Raw genomic sequence first — 16,437 nt, 5'->3', positions numbered from 1 at the left:
TATCTACATGATCTGGATGAAAAAACCTTCATAGACATAACAGATTGTATTTAAAGATATAAAGTCTTTGGATGAAACGGGGCCATAAAACCACTCAGAGGCCATATCTGACCCCAAGGCTTTCTTCTGCACAACCATGATGTAAACCTATTGCATTCCTATGTTTTGTATTGTATTTTGACAAAATGGATCAGGTTTGTGGTCAGAATTAGGAGGTGCTATAACTGTTTTGCCTGCTTTATTCCAATTTACAGTGTAGCTGCAGGGTAACCAAAGAGTATGCTGGCCATGCGCCTTTGTATCTAAGTACTGGAAGGAACAGAAAGGTTCAGCTTTGTGTATGTTCCCCCCCCCATAATAAATCCTTTCTATGTTTTTTTTATTAGACTAGACGGTGACTTTGTCACTGTCATGTGGTAACTATGAGATACCATAATACCATTAGCAGCTCCCTGGACCTTCATTTTGACAACAGTCTACTGTGATTATGCTGTACAATCTATTTACAAAAGAAGAATGGTCCCTTTATAATATTGTTTACCATATTATTAGCAAAGATTTGTAACAGTTGGCTATTTTGCATCCCAAGGTACAAATATTGTTTGACTGTGTGTGTAAATTAGAAAAACCCCTACAGGAGTGCAGCTACTTTTGTTCCACTTAAATATTTTCCCTTTCTCTCTCTATCCTGCATCACCTACACAGTGTTTTAGCCACATATGAAATATTGGTGCCCCAAATACTAGAGCTTGCCGTATGCCTGCTTCACTGTTGGCTTCATACATATTCTATTTTGTCCTTTATTCCACGTTTGCTTTGAAACATTCGCTCTGATTAACTATTTATTATTTTTTTGTGGAATCCATTTCCATCATCTGTATTTTCTCTCCCCCACCTTCGCTTAGCTGTGTTCCAGATCTAGCATTCACAGCATGGCTTCCCTGTAGAGGCTGTGTTCTCTCCTAGCCAGGAATTTTTAGTCTCACTTCACACGGCTGTGGCTGTGATGAGCAGGTAAAGGATACGTAGAAGAGACAGGGCCGACCGGGACACAGACGGATCCACAGGACCAGATAAAATAGTTTAAAAGAATATTTTTATTAGTACAAAGTTTAAAAAATGTATATTTGCATCTCCATCCGCCCTACGCGTTTCGCACCCACCTACGGCACTTAGTCATGGTCTCTGATGTCAGCCACAGGATATGAGCATTTATACAGAAAACAACCTTTCAAATCTTTCATTATCATTATCGTGTTTTGATTGGTCGTTTATGTTCAGCACATATCCGCTTTAACATGCATATTTTACTCATCCACCCTTTATACTATTATGAAAGAAAGAAAAGGCTAAATGTTAGTTGATGTAAGAAGCATGATTTTTTTCTGAATTATTGGAATGCAGCCAGGTTGTCCTTACTGGTTATGGGACCCATAACAAATGAGCCTGTGCTAAGCCCCGTTATAGCATAAAGAAGGAATACCATGTAACCTACAGCATCTAGCCATTTTTTAACTAAGATTATTACTTGGTCTTACCCTGTCAAGAAAAGTGGCATATATGTGGTTTGCAAGAGAGTTTTTCCTCTGTACATTGCTGCTGCTTTTTGGTAGGATCTGCTTGCATTCTCTTACAGTATATGTATATCTTTCTGTAATTGTATCTCTATATAGAGTATCTCTTCAATGTAAATAAATTTAATACGTTGAAGTAAAATTTACACTATAGTACCAAGCCATTGCAATCAGAATTATACTTTTTTCTGTCTTATGTTTGGCTGATCAAAGCTACGGTACTTGCTGATCGGTTGCTTTGGATTACAACTCCATAATGAAATAACAACAATTTTGTGAATTCCACACCCGCAGTTTAGCAAAAATGGACGCAATCGTACACATTGGTGACATTCATTAAAGGTACTCGTGTCCATAAACACTCCTTGCACTTCTGCATAGTTTTGCTCACCTTATGTTTAATTTTTTGACACATGATATCCTTGGAACTACTGCCACTACAGGTTATTTCTATAGGCTACAGGAAATGTCCCATGTCCAAAGAACATGATTGTTGTTTGATTATTTTTTATGTTTGGTACATGTGCCATCTTAGGTTTCTTACATAACCTCTTGCACCATAACATATAGCACACAATCTCCTGATAAATTAGGCTGCCTGTGTTATTCCATTACTGAGACCACATTTATTCCAGGCCAAACAGTGGCTGACAGTTATGTTGTTTGCTGCCTGCTATGAATCACTCCAGATGAGCTCCATTTGTTTATTTGAGCAAATAAATGGTAGCATTTTAGTTTTTAATGGGAGCTTAATAAGAGACCAATGTTTTCAGAACAGTTCCTTACACATTAATGGGATAGTTTACTTTAAAAATTAATTTTCTGAATTCGTAATGACCTATACTCTTGTCTGGCTTTCAAACTTGGAATTATAACTACAATCTGGTTGCCAGAACTTAGTTATTCTAGAAACCAGGCAGCAGTTTTGAAATTCAAAATAGGAAATGATTAACAGAGATCTTGAAAAGAATATGTTATGAAAACCTTTAGCATAGCACAAAAAAAAAACAGTTGCCAGCCAGATAAATTTTAAGTTCTAGGTCAGAAAGAGAAAGGACAGGAAGGCTAATCGTTGCAAAACCATAAACCCTAAAAATAATGCAGTCCAGTTAAAAATTTACTTGGTATAGGTCCAGTTATAAAATACTGAGGGGCTGATTTATTGACATTTGTTTCTTTTTTTCACAATGTAAGCTTTTTAGAGCTAAAAAAAAACTCTTGCATGTGAAGAATGATGGTGATGGTGTATTTTGTGTTTTTTATGTTTAATAAATATCAAAACTGTTGCTATTTATTAAACATAAAAAACACAAAATACACCATCTAAATGCTGCCAAGGTCACGTGGAAGTCAATGGGAACTGCCCTTAGCAAATTTTAAAATATTTAGTTACTTTAAAGGGATATTGTCATAGGAAAAAAAATTTTTTTCAAAATGAATCTGTTAATAGTGTTGTTACAGCAGAATTCTGCGCTGAAATCCATTTCTCAAAAGAGCAAACAGATTTTTTTATATTTAATTTTAAAATCTGACATGGGGCTTAGATCTACCAGGCAGCTGTTATCTTATGTTAGGGAGCTGTTATCTGGTTACCTTCCCATTGTTCTTTTGTTTGGCTGCTGGGGGGAAAAAGGGAGGGGGGTGATATCACTCTAACTCTAACAGTAAAGAGTGATTGAAGTTTATCAGAGCACAAGTCACATGAATTGGGGCAGCTGGGAAATTGACAATATGTCTAGCCCCATGTCAGATTTAAAAATTGAATATAAAAAAAATCTGTTTGCTCTTTTGAGAAATGGATTTCAGTGCAGAATTCTTCTGGAGCAGCATTATTAACTGATTCATTTTGAAAAAAAAATTTTTTCCCATGACAGTATCCCTTTAAGGTTTTAGAACTTTTCGCCATTTTTTGTTTTTTACTTGTAAAAGCACAAAGGATTTCTAGGTTTTCTTATTCAGATTAGTTGCATGTTTTTGTTAATGCTTTTTATATTCAAGTCTTTTAAAGGGGTGGTTTATCTTTAGGTTAACTTTTAGTATGTTATAGAATGGACAATTCTAAGCAACTTTTCAATTGGTCTTCATTATTTTTTTTTATAGTTTATGAATTATTTGCCTTCTTCTCCTGACTCTTTCTAGCTTTCAAAAGGGGGTCACTGAACCCCTCTAAAAACAAATCCTCTTTAAAGCTACACATTTATTGTTATTGCTACTTTTTATTACTTATCTTTCTGTTCCGGCTCTCCCCTATTAATATTCTATATTCTCATTCAAATCGATGCATGGTTGCTAGGGTAAATTGGACCCTAGCCACCAGATTGCTGACACTTCAAACTGGATAGCTGCTGAATAAAAAGTGAAATATCTCAAAAACTACAAATAATAAAAAATGAAAACCCATTGCAAAATTTCTCCGAATATCATACTAAAAGTTGAACAACCCCCTTTTATAAATAAGTAGACATGCATGCTTTTTTTTTTTTTTTAAATGTGAGGAGTTGTGGTTTTATGAAAATTTAATTATTTTTTTAAATAGGCCTCCAAAAGTTTATAGACGATAAACTTCCTCTATAAGTTCTCCAAACTGTTCTCAGGGTGATACCTATGCAATAGTGCATATCTGTTTGAATCTCCCATTGACTTACTGATCTATCTGTGAAACTGAGTGGCTAATTACAATGCATCTGCTGCTGGTGTGCCCCAGACATAAGGTACACAACCTATACTTTTTGAATTACTAACAGTTTTCTGTGTGTAAATGGCCTGGTACAGTAAATCAGACCTGGTGAGCATACATCTTCCTCTGATGTACCCACATGAAGATTCTTTATTTCAAATAATGAATGGCTGTCTTTATGGACACGCTACTTTTTGTAATGCTGCATTGCCTTTGCAGATGTATAATAGTCTGATTTATAATTAGTGTGTTTAATCCAGAGACAAAACAGCTGGAGTCACAACTAATTCTGGTGCAGAGTTATTGATGGCTAAGCTTGGCAGTCACATTTCTAAAGCTACATACACACTTTTTTCCTGTCTTAATTATGCATTCATTAAAAGCTTTTGTACTCAACTGCATAAAGTAAATATTTTCTTGATCTCTGTAGTGTGCTCCCAGACTGTAGATTTGCACAGCAGGGTCTTGATCATATGAATAAATTCTATTTCTCCAAGGAGATTATCTTTCAAAGGCTTTTTATTTTTAAGAATTGTAGTTATTTCATGTTGGTTCTTCTAGTATTTGTTTGCTGAGAGTAACACAGTTATCTCTCCCTTAATGACGATCAGATTCATTTATTGATTTATTTGGTCTCTTTGGAGATTATCCATGTTGATCGTTTATGTGCACGTCAATGTTTATTTATATAATTCCCTCTGTATAGAGAGAATAGCAGTGTTAACATTTAATTACAAGCACAGATCTCAAAGGAGTGAAGTTAAAGAGACACATATAAGGTATTTAGAAGAACACATTTGCAAAGAGCTTACAATCTGATTAGTATATGCATTAAAAGGGAAATTATAGCTGAAGTGCATTTGCACTTAATTTAGTGAAACTGTTGGTAAAAACAGAACAGATTTTGAAACTGCTATGCTATTTTTCACTGCCGTAGTAGAAGCAGTCTCTTTTTTTTTCACCCTGATAGGTGTAGAATATATCCGAGTGATCAGTAGAATGTGTTGAATTCTTTAAAAATACAGTTCATATGGGATGTGTTCATTATAACTCCATGATCTGGAATTTGATGTGGTTTATCAAAAAGCACTATGTCTTGAAAACGGCACAATACATGTATACAACTTGTGGTAAAATTATTGAATTTTGTACACTGCTGCAATAACTGGATTTATCATAGGTATGAAATGAATGGCAATGATATAATTACACCTACAGTATTGAGAAGGAATTACATTCATGTTTGCTTCTCCAAGCAAAATTGAGGTCAGGAATTAAACTTGGTTTTCTTGCCAAAGCTCCTTTCAAAAGTGGTGGCCATTTTTTCACTCACGTGACTGGTTAATCACCCCCAGGTTGGTTGACAAAATACTGCAATTTACCTTTAATTACAGGTGGTCACTTGAAAACCACTGACTGACAAATTTTCAAATTAAGAACACCTGACTGCAGGTGATTTAAAATGTTTTGACACCAAATCCACAGAGCTGTTGATCATGAGGGCAATAAAGTGTGCCAAATTTCTATGTTTGCTAGGCATATTATGAAATCCAACCTACAGTGGGGACAGAGCTGGCAATTTGCCATTTGCAGCAAAATAACAGTATCCCAATTTCTATCCTTGCTATAAGTGATATCATTGTCCCAAAGGTCAGGTAATGAAAGTGCTTTCATGATTGTATGCATGGTTACCCTGAATGAGCTTAAATCCTTCTTCTTAAAGGGATACTGTCATTGGAAAACATGTTTTTTTCACAACAAATCAGTTAATAGTGCTGCTCCAGCAGAATTCTGCACTGAAATCCATTTCTCAAAAGAGCAAACAGATTTTTTTATATTCAATTTTGAAATCTGACATGGGGGCTAGACATTTTGTCAATTTCCCAGCTGCCCCTGGTCATGTGACTTGTGCCTGCACTTTATGAGAGAAATGCTTTCTGGCAGGCTGCTGTTTTTCCTTCTCAATGTAACTGAATGTGTCTCAGTGGGACATGGGTTTTTACTATTGAGTGTTGTTCTTAGATCTACCAGGCAGCTGTTATCTTGTGTTAGGTAGCTGCTATCTGGTTACCTTCCCATTGTTCTTTTGTTTGGCTGCTGGGGGGGGGAGGGAGGGGGTGATATCACTCCAACTTGCAGTACAGCAGTAAAGAGTGGTTGAAGTTTATCAGAGCACAAGTCACATGACTTGGGGAAGCTGGGAAATGCACAATATGTCTAGCCCCATGTCAGATTGCTCTTTTGAGAAATGGATTTCAGTGCAGAATTCTGCTGGAGCAGCACTATTAATTGATTCATTTTGAAAACATTTTTTTCCCATGACAGTATCCCTTTAATGCAATTTCCTTCCTTCCATCTGTGAAGCAGAATTAATCAGATGGATGCTTTGCTGTGGGCATGTGTTACAGACATAGAATAGGATGGTAGAACAAAATATTTTTTTTTTTAAAAGGTTGATTTTTATTGAATTTTGGTAATGAAAGGGATAGCTTAAAGGGATACTGTCATGGGAAAAAAAATTTTTTTCAAAATGAATCAGTTAATAGTGCTGCTCCAGCAGAATTCTGCACTGAAATCCATTTCTCGAAAGAGCAAAAAGATTTTTTTATATTCAATCTGACATGGGGCTAGACATATTGTCAATTTCCCAGCTGCCCCAAGTCATGTGACTTGTGCTCTGATAAACTTCAATCACTCTTTACTGCTGTACTGCAAGTTGGAGTGATATCACCCCCTCCCTTTTCCCCCCCAGCAGCCAAACAAAAGAACAATGGGAAGGTAACCAGATAACGGCTCCCTAACACAAGATAACAGCTGCCTGGTACATCTCAGAACAGCACTCAATAGTAAAAACCCATGTCCCACTGAGACACATTCAGTTACATTGAGAAGGAAAAACAGCAGCCTTCCAGAAAGCATTTCTCTCCTGAAGTGCAAGCACAAATCACATGACCAGGGGCAGCTGGGAAATTGGCAAAATGTCTAGCCCCATGTCAGATTTCAAAATTGAATATAAAAAAATCTGTTTGCTCATTTGAGAAATGGATTTCAGTGCAGAATTCTGCTGGAGCAGCACTATTAACTAACTGTTTTGAAAAAAAAATTTTTTCCCATGACAGTATCCCTTTAAGAAAGGGAGAGAAAAGAAGAGGAGTGGGAGGAAGAGTTGGAGAGTGAGTCATTACGTAGACGTAGCAGGTTATTCTAACCATGGAGAGCAGGTGTTTTAATAATTTCTTCGGGCATCCTCTAACCAAGTAGGTAGGTTTATACAGCTACAACTGTGAGTTGACTAGGACGACCCATTTGCGATTGTGGGATTGCCCTGAGGTTGCAGAAGTTCTGGCAACAGGTCATGGATTTCATGGGCACAGAACTGGCCTTACCTGGCCACATGCTTTGTGGGCCTTCTTGATTCCCTGGTACCCAGAATAAACACCAAATTTTTATTGAATGGTTATTTTCTATGCTTTACATTGGATGCGACCATTGCCACCGTCATTCAGCAAATGGGTCATCCTTAACAACTCGCAGTTGGAGCTGTATAAACCTACCTACTTGGCTAGAGGATGCCTGAAGAAATTATTCAAACATCTGGTCTCCATGGTTAGATGCATGTATTAGCTGTATTGTATGAGAGTTGGTTCTATCCATAACATGTCATTTTTGTGGCGTGAGGTAGGTCTGATGGGTAAATTTAAATTTGTACGAGTTTATCTCTGGTACTTAGTAGAGGTTGCTATAGACTGTCTATAATTTCTTCCCAATCTTCGGGATCCAATTGATTTCCATTGGCTTCCCATTTGTACTTCACCGTAGGCTGTTGGTCATAACTTTTGGTAATTAAAGTTCGTAAGTAATTGAAAAAAGCTTTGCTTTAGCTGGTTGGGCTATAAGGTATTATATGTCTGAGGGCTGAATTTATGGTGGTGTAGGTGAAACCTGTGCTCAACAGAGGTGTGTAATCTGTACGTATTTAAACTCTTGACAGGTTGGGTTGAGAGCTAGCCTGCTGCAGTAGCGGTAGCATGTGTAGTTCTCCATTTGTATATTGGTGGTCAATACATTTCACTCCCAACTTAGCCCAAGTCCTGCTTCTGGGAAGTCTGTATATTGCGGGAGGTTGCTATTTCCCCACAGTGGAGTGTTGGGATAGTGTTTGCAAAATACAATTTTACACAGAACATTTTACAAATGCATATTAGTAACTGTAAGTCAGTCAGAATCAAATATTGATTTTTAAACTGAAAATGAAATTGGGTGCCTTTAATTGTAAATGACCAGTTGTATAAAGGCCTTTGCAAACAGCTATCCAGCCTTCTAAAATCTAAATTGATTCCAGTGCAATCTGTTAGCCACCTTGTTAAGCTTGCCTCATAGCTGACACAATGGCTATTCTAGAAAGTGTAATTACTGTATGTGCTCTAAAATCATATACTGTAAAAAATACATAAAATCTAATGTTGTTATTATTATTTATACAGGGATACTAAATGAGCCGAGATATGGGCTTATTGCCAAATATTTGTCAGCAATCAGATTTGCCATCCAACTAATCCTTCCATGGCAGGTCAGAGAAGAGATCTACTCATAACAGGGCCAAGTGACACGACCATTAATGTACAACAGTTCAACTGCCTCATAACAATATGCTCCTTGGTTGGGCTTTGTTTTGTGTTTCCTACTTTTATTAATATATATTAATATATTGCTTGTATTATACTGAAAAGATATGCCCATAGTTTTGCACACTCAGAGATTGTTTTTTTTTTTGTTTTTTTTTTGTATTTGCATGACTTGGGTGTGCTTTAAAAATACTACGTATAATAAATACTTTTAATGCAAAAAAAAGTAAAGTACAAATTGTGCACTAGAGTGAAGCAGAGTTTTGGTGAAAAAAGATACAAAAGTGGTTTCTGGCATATGCCAATAAGTAAAAGGAACCAGCTTATCCATGGTAAGAGAGTTTAGGGCACATTAATCATGTAATGAACAATGGCTAGTGATGCACCCAATCCACTATTTTGGATTCGCCCGAACCCCCGAATCCTTAGCGAAAGATTCGGCTAAATACAGAACCGAATCTGAATCCTAATTTGCATATGCAAATTAGGGGTGGAAAGGGGAAAATAGTTTTTACTTCCTTGTTTTGTGACAAAAAGTCATGCAATTTCCCTCCCGCCCCTAATTTGCATATGCAAAAGAAAATTAGGATTCAGTTCGGCCAGGCAGAAGGATTCAGCTGAATCTGAATGAAAAAGGCCAAATCCTGCTAAAATCCTAAATACTGTTTGAGTTCATGGAAACTTGCAATATTCTGTTTTTCATCTGCCCCCTGTCAATACCGTGAATCCATATAAAATAACATTTTTATATTTATCCTTTGCAGGAATTAAATAGCTTTAACTACCTGGATCTGTATAAGCTGGCCGACCTGTTTAACCTAACTTTACTAGAGACTGCAGTGGTGGAATTTCTTGTTAAACATCTGTCAGAGCTTTTAAAAAATCACCCTGAAGAAGTTCTGCCACTACCTTTTCGACTTCTCCGAGAGGTTTTAAAGAGTGACCAATTAACTTCAATGAGTGAAGAACAAATATGGCAGGTAAGTGGCTATGTTACAATTCCAGATATAATTCACTGTATACCATTATCAAAATAAGTTAACCTGTGTAAACAAACTGGGTAATGTAAATGAATAGCCTACGTACAGTATATATAATTCATAGCACTGAAGATATAACCTTATCAGATGCGCAGGGGGTTGCTCTGGGGCTGTGTGACTAGTTCAGGGACTGGGGAACCCCTCATAATTCCTTGGAGTTTTGTTTATTATTGGCTGAGCTTTCAAAGTAGCTTCCTTTTAATGTACAACATGCCTTATGGAAACAGTAGTATTTGAACAGTGACATAAAGTTTATTGGATTACCAGAAAATATGCATCATAGCAAAATTAGACAGGTGCATACATTTGGGCACCCCAACAGAGATATTACATCAATACTTAGTTGAGCCTCCTTTTGCAAATGTAACAGCCTCTAGACACCTCCTATAGCCTTTGATGAGTGTCTGGATTCTGGATGGTGGTATTTTTGACCATTTGTCCATACAAAATCTCTCCAGTTCAGTTAAATTTGATGGCTGCCGAGCATGAACAGACAGCTTCAAATCATCCCATAGATTTACAATGATATTCAAGTTGGGGGACCGTGACGGCCATTCCAGAATATTGTACTTCTCCCTCTGCATAAATGCCTTTGTAGATTTCGAAGTGTATTTAGGGCCATTGTCTTGTTGGAAAATTCAACCCCTGCGTAATTTCAACTTTGTGACTGATGCTTGAACATTATCCTGAAGAAATTGTTGATATTGGGTTGAATACATCCGACCCTCGACTAACAAGGGTCCCAGTCCCTGAACTAGCCACACAGCCCCAGAGCATGATGGAACCTCCACCAAATTTGACAGTAGGTAGCAGGAGTTTTTCTTGAAATGCTGTGTTCTTCTTCCACCATGCAAAGCGCTTTTTGTTATGACCAAATAACTCAATTTTTGTCTCATTAGTCCAAAGCACTTTGTTCCAAAATGACCGTGGTTTGTCTAAATGAGCTTTGCATACAACAAGCAACGCTGTTTGTGTGGAGTGCAGAAAGGGCTTCTTTCTCATCAACCCTGCCATACAGATGTTCTTTTTACAAATTGCGCTGAATTGTAGAACGATGTACAGATACACCATCTGCAGCAAGATGTTCTTGCAGGTCTTTGGAGGTGATCTTTGGGTTGTCTGTAACCATTCTCACAATCCTCCGCATATGCCGCTCCTTTATTTTTCTTGGCCTGCCAGACCTGGGTTTTACAGAAACTGTGCCCGTGGCCTTCCATTTCCTGATTACATTCCTTACAGTTGAAACTGACAGTTTAAACCTCTGAGATAGCTTTTTGTAGCCTTCCCCTAAACCATGATACTGCACAATCTTTGTTTTCAGATCTTTTGAGAGTTGCTTTGAGGATCCCATGCTTTCACTCTTCAGAGGAGAGTCAAACTTGCAATTGGCCACCTTAAATATCTTTTCCCATGATTGGACACACCTGCCTATGAAGTTCAAGGCTTAATGAGCTAATCAAACCAATTTGGTGTTGCCTGTAATCGGTATTGAGCAGTTACATGCATTCAAATTAGCAAAATTACAAGGGTACTCACATTTTTGCACAGTCAGCTTTTCACATTTGATTTAATTTCATACAGCTGAATACTGCTTCGCTAAAAGTCTTTGTTCAGAAAACACCCCAGTACTCAGATATTACTTGGAAATGAGACATACCACTGTTATCTTTTTTTATTGAAAATGGAGTCAATTATTATGCAGGCTGAGAGGGCTTCCAAAACTTTTTCATATGACTGTGTAGAGAGAGCTTTTCATTGACCAGGTTGCAGTAAGTCTTCTGCTAGACTTTAGTTTAAAAGAAGAGAATGAATTATTTTTTTCTCTTTGTAAGTACAAATTGGTAACTATTCCCGGGGATTTTTTTTATAAGGGTTACATGAAAGAATAATATTGAAAATCCAGATAATTGTAAGTTTTCATTTCATTTATTGCCTTATTGATTTTTCTCTTCTACTATTGGTTAGCAATCACAGAAATTTATTGCAGAGACTGCAGAAATTCATTTCTGCCAGCGCAAACAACTTTTATACTAAATTAATTTTGGATTGTGTTTACTTGTTCATGTTACAAAGAGCCCTTCAGAGGTTAAGGTTGCATTTAGCTCCAAGGAGCTCTCTTTTGTCTGGGTGTTATATAAATGCACAGCAAAGAAACAAAAACACTCAGAATTTGTGTAGTCAAAGAAAAAACGAATGAACAAGTGTGACATAGTTTTTGGTTACTAATATATGGACACATTACAAAAGAATAAATTATCGCCACATATTAGGAGAGGCACTGTTCACAATAAGGTACAGAATTGTCAAGGTGAAAGGCAGGTTATGGAAAGGTCCTCTGACTATCAGCCAACTTTCGGGTGCCTGAAGGTTTGGAAGGAAGGGGAGCGTCTAAAAGCTCTAGACAAGAAGTTCGAGACACTGGCAGAAGCTTGAGAGAAGTCTTGCGATCAGGTATGGGATGAAGTGATGAGAGGAGAAGAGAGAGGGGAAGGTCAGAAGCAGAGTTTAGGGAGCCTGAATATTGTGGGATAAAAACTAGGATAGAGGGAGGGGATTTAAAGGCCTAAAATATGAGTCTTGGTAATATTAGTGTTAAATAAAATAATAATTATACAAATATTAAAACAGTAATAAAAATAAAATTAATGTTAATAAAATAAAAGTATATATGCAGTGCAGTTAATTGACTCTCAATAGTAATAATGCGATTTGTAAACAAGGCTGGATAACAAATATTTCAGGTAAAATTGTTACCATTTGGCAACAAGAGATTAACTGACCCCATAGTTTTGCCCCAGACTTTTCCTGGGGGCAGATTTTGGTGTTTGTTGCTATCTTCTCTTGTAAGATCACAGCCTCAATATTAAGCCCATAGCAGCTCCCCACAGACAGATATGCAAAATCCCTGGCATTTCTGAGCATGTACAGCATATGTTTACTGATCTATTGGCAGAAATCAAAATGAGTTTTTTTCTTATCGCATGTTGTGAAACCTAATAGTAAACATCAACAATACCTGAAATCTTACACTTCTTAGCATAGACACTTCAGTAGTTAGACTTGTGTGCTGAGGACGCTAGCACATTTTTAACCAAACACAATAAAACATAATGATGGTAAGAACCATTTTCTAATTCACTATCAACCTTTTAATAGGTCACTGTGTTATTGCACAGTGATGTACTGTAAATTATATATACAATGTCTAGCAGGCTTACAACAATAAAGTGCCCCTAGCATACTAAATAAGGACTTATGTTATTTGATCTTAGGGATTAATTTTAAAATGCATGCTTATTAAACATGCATGTTCTCTGAAGGATTAAAAAAAAACTCTATTTGCTTCATTTTAAATAATGTGGGTTTTGAATGTGAAAAAGATATTGTTAAAGGCATTATACATTTTAATGATTTTCACCAGAAATAAAGCCAGAAGTAGCCTATAATGTTACATAGTTACATAGTTAAGTTGGGTTGAAAAAGACCAAAAAAATCCAAGTGCAACACACTCACACTGACCCCTCCATACACTCACATAAACTATATATACCAATAGCTATACTAGATTTTAGTATCACAATTGCCTTGGATATTATGCTTGTCCAAGAAAACATCCAACTCTTAAAGGAGAACTAAAGCTTAACTAAAGAAGTAGGCTAGAAATGTTGTCCATTATGTTTTGGGCTTCTATACCAGCCCAAGGCAATCACAACCCTTTATCAGTAAAGATCTGTTCCTCTGAAGATGCCCCAGTAGCTCCCCATCTTCTTTTCTGATGATTCACTGCACATGCTCTGTGCTGCTGTCACTTACTGAGCTAAGGGACCCACTCACAATATACAGTACACATCGAATACTATTATTAATAATTAATAAAGGTAAATACTTCATGGCAGCTCTGAAATAGTTCAGCTAGCATCAGTTTATATTTATGTAGCATCAGTTTATGTTACAGTCCAACCTCATTCTCTGCTTGATAACTTGCAGCGACCCCTAAGTAGGGATGGGCGAATTTGACCCATTTAGTTTCTCCAAAAATTTGCCGGCGACACCCATTAAAGTCTATCGGCGGAATTTTTTTGACGTGCGGCTTATTTTGACACACAAAGCCATACAAGTCTATGGGCGTAATTTTTTCGGTGAAACAAGGCGAAAAAAGTCACCCATCCCTACCCCTAAGCGGTCAGTAACCTTAACAGTAACCCCTGCCATTTCATAAAAATATTGATAGCTAATTCTATTTGTGCATGTCAAGTCAACTTCATACCCTATACCCACAGAACACCCACTGCTCTATTATACAATAATGACTATTTAATTCGATAAAATAATAATTGAGTTAAATCACAATCACTTCTCAATGTCTCTTGTTAACCCTACCTTTTTTTTCTCCCACAAATTTTGTAATCTACAAGCATAATTTAAAGATGGGAGAAAAGACAGAGGACTTAAAGAATTAAATGAGTAAATTGCCGGATGTACTATTATAAAACATACCTCTGTTAATTGGTTCTGCATTTTTATTTTGTTTATGTTTGCAGGGAATGGTAATACTGTAACTCCTATAGTTCATTCTTTTACTGTCTTTATAACAAGTTCTCTGCTGTAAGCTATCTTCTTATTCTTCATACGTAAAAATAAATTAAGAATGGCTATATATATATATATATATATATATATATATATATATATATATATATATATATATATATATATATATATATATATATATATATATATATATATATATATATATATATATATATAGAAAGCAATAAGGATTCTTTTAGCTTAATCTTAGTATATAAGTAATTCTTCAGAAAAAGCAGAATGAGAATTAAATTGAGACCTCCGTATTGCCTGAAGAGCCACTAAGTTCATCATTTTTACAAAGGTTATATGGGTAATGCAATATACTACAAAAAATCTAATATTCATTTGAGGGGAAGATTGAGGAAAGTGAGGATTAGTGTCAGGGTGTTTTATACAAGTTAAACTTGATGTACAGGCTGGGGATAAATCTAAATCTACAGAATGTCATTAAATTGCTGAATTGTTCATTACTGAATATCATTTCAAAATAAAGCACTGATTAATTTTGACAAATACCCAGTGCAAAATAAAACCACATATAAACCTGTAGATATCTTTAAAAAGACATTTTATCTATGAATATCACTATTTTACTGGTAAATGTCCATTTGCTTTTAATGGTCTATACCAAGACTGTTGAAATATAATGGTGTAAATTACAGGGTTTGTCTAGGTTAAAAAATATAACATTTTACAAATAACTCAGCTGATTTATCTGATCACAATGCATGTTAAATTTATGGGTAAGGGCAACACACAAAAAAAAAATATTTTACAGCAGTATTGCTATGCACTATATTTACTGCTATTTTAGAGGACCAACAAATGTTAAAATGTAAAGAATCGTAGAGGCAACCATAAACGTTATAGCAATAGCATCTGAGGGCAGCCTTTTTGATGCTTACCTAATGTATTTAGTCATTACCAATTCGAAAAAATTAGCTGAATAAAGGAGGAAGAACAATGCAGTCTGTTAGACATCAGACATGTTTTGGTACTTTTCATGAATTTCTTGCGGAGGCTTAAAATGGAAACTATAAACCTGAATGTGGTTATGTTAAAAATATATTTAATAAAATAGCCTATATGTAAAACAGCGCTGCAATTAAATAAACTATTTTCATAAAAATGTAAGTACTTAGTGCCACCCCCTTGCACATACAGTGTGCTCACACACAAAGCAAGGGCACACAAACAGTACATGCTAGGTTACATCAGCCAATGAATGGACTGAGCTCTGTCTTTTACTCCCACACGTTTTCCTGTTACAGTTAGAGGTTCATTATTTCCTTTTGGGTCATCTCTATGGCAGCACACAGACCATCACAAAATGGTGGCTTAAGTTAATTGTTGAGATGTGAGATCTTCTACACTCATCAAAGATCAGGAACAAATACAGATGAAAATGTTTTCACAGAAAGCAATGTCCAACTCCATATAAAAAAACAAGGTACAGTATATTCAACTACCTCTTTTCAGGCAGTCACCCTACATTCAGACTACTTGCTTTGAGTTCAGGAGTTCTCATGAATAGTATTTTGATTGTTACTTAAGTATGTGAATCTGCCTGTGCCAGCAGCTACAACAATGGTGAAACTATTAACAAAAAAATACATTTGAATAAATATACATTTTGATTTCTATCTCCCTATAAAAGGAACTTTCAATCTTAATATTCACAATAAAAACACAGGGTAAACAACATCATCAGCTATTCATTAATACTTTAGTTCCCTTAGCCATGTTGAGCCAATTTGAACCTCTGGGGGTATTTTACATGGCATTGCCACTAAGCCTGCTTAGAATTCTGTTGTATTTATACATGAACTAGTCACTGTGCCATCCTGATATGTGTTCTGTTTTTTTTAAATAAATGAAATAGTCACTGTGCCATCCTGCCATGAATTCTTGGGAAATTTATACATGAA

General features: G+C 36.1%; 1 protein-coding gene across 2 annotated transcripts in view; it reads left to right on the top strand.

The window, feature by feature from the left end:
• Positions 1–16,437, top strand: part of klhl32.L (kelch like family member 32 L homeolog) — a 111,983-nt gene that overhangs the window by 66,703 nt on the left and 28,843 nt on the right. For both annotated transcript variants that reach the window (NM_001127840.1, XM_041562038.1), the window contains 1 exon segment: positions 9,641–9,856. In NM_001127840.1, the coding sequence (NP_001121312.1) occupies positions 9,641–9,856 (216 nt within the window).

Source organism: Xenopus laevis, chromosome 5L, assembly GCF_017654675.1.
Source record: "Xenopus laevis strain J_2021 chromosome 5L, Xenopus_laevis_v10.1, whole genome shotgun sequence".
NCBI classification, from domain to species: domain Eukaryota; kingdom Metazoa; phylum Chordata; class Amphibia; order Anura; family Pipidae; genus Xenopus; species Xenopus laevis.
The sequence above is the reverse complement of the archived record's forward strand: the minus strand, read 5'-3'. Positions and strand labels throughout refer to the sequence as shown.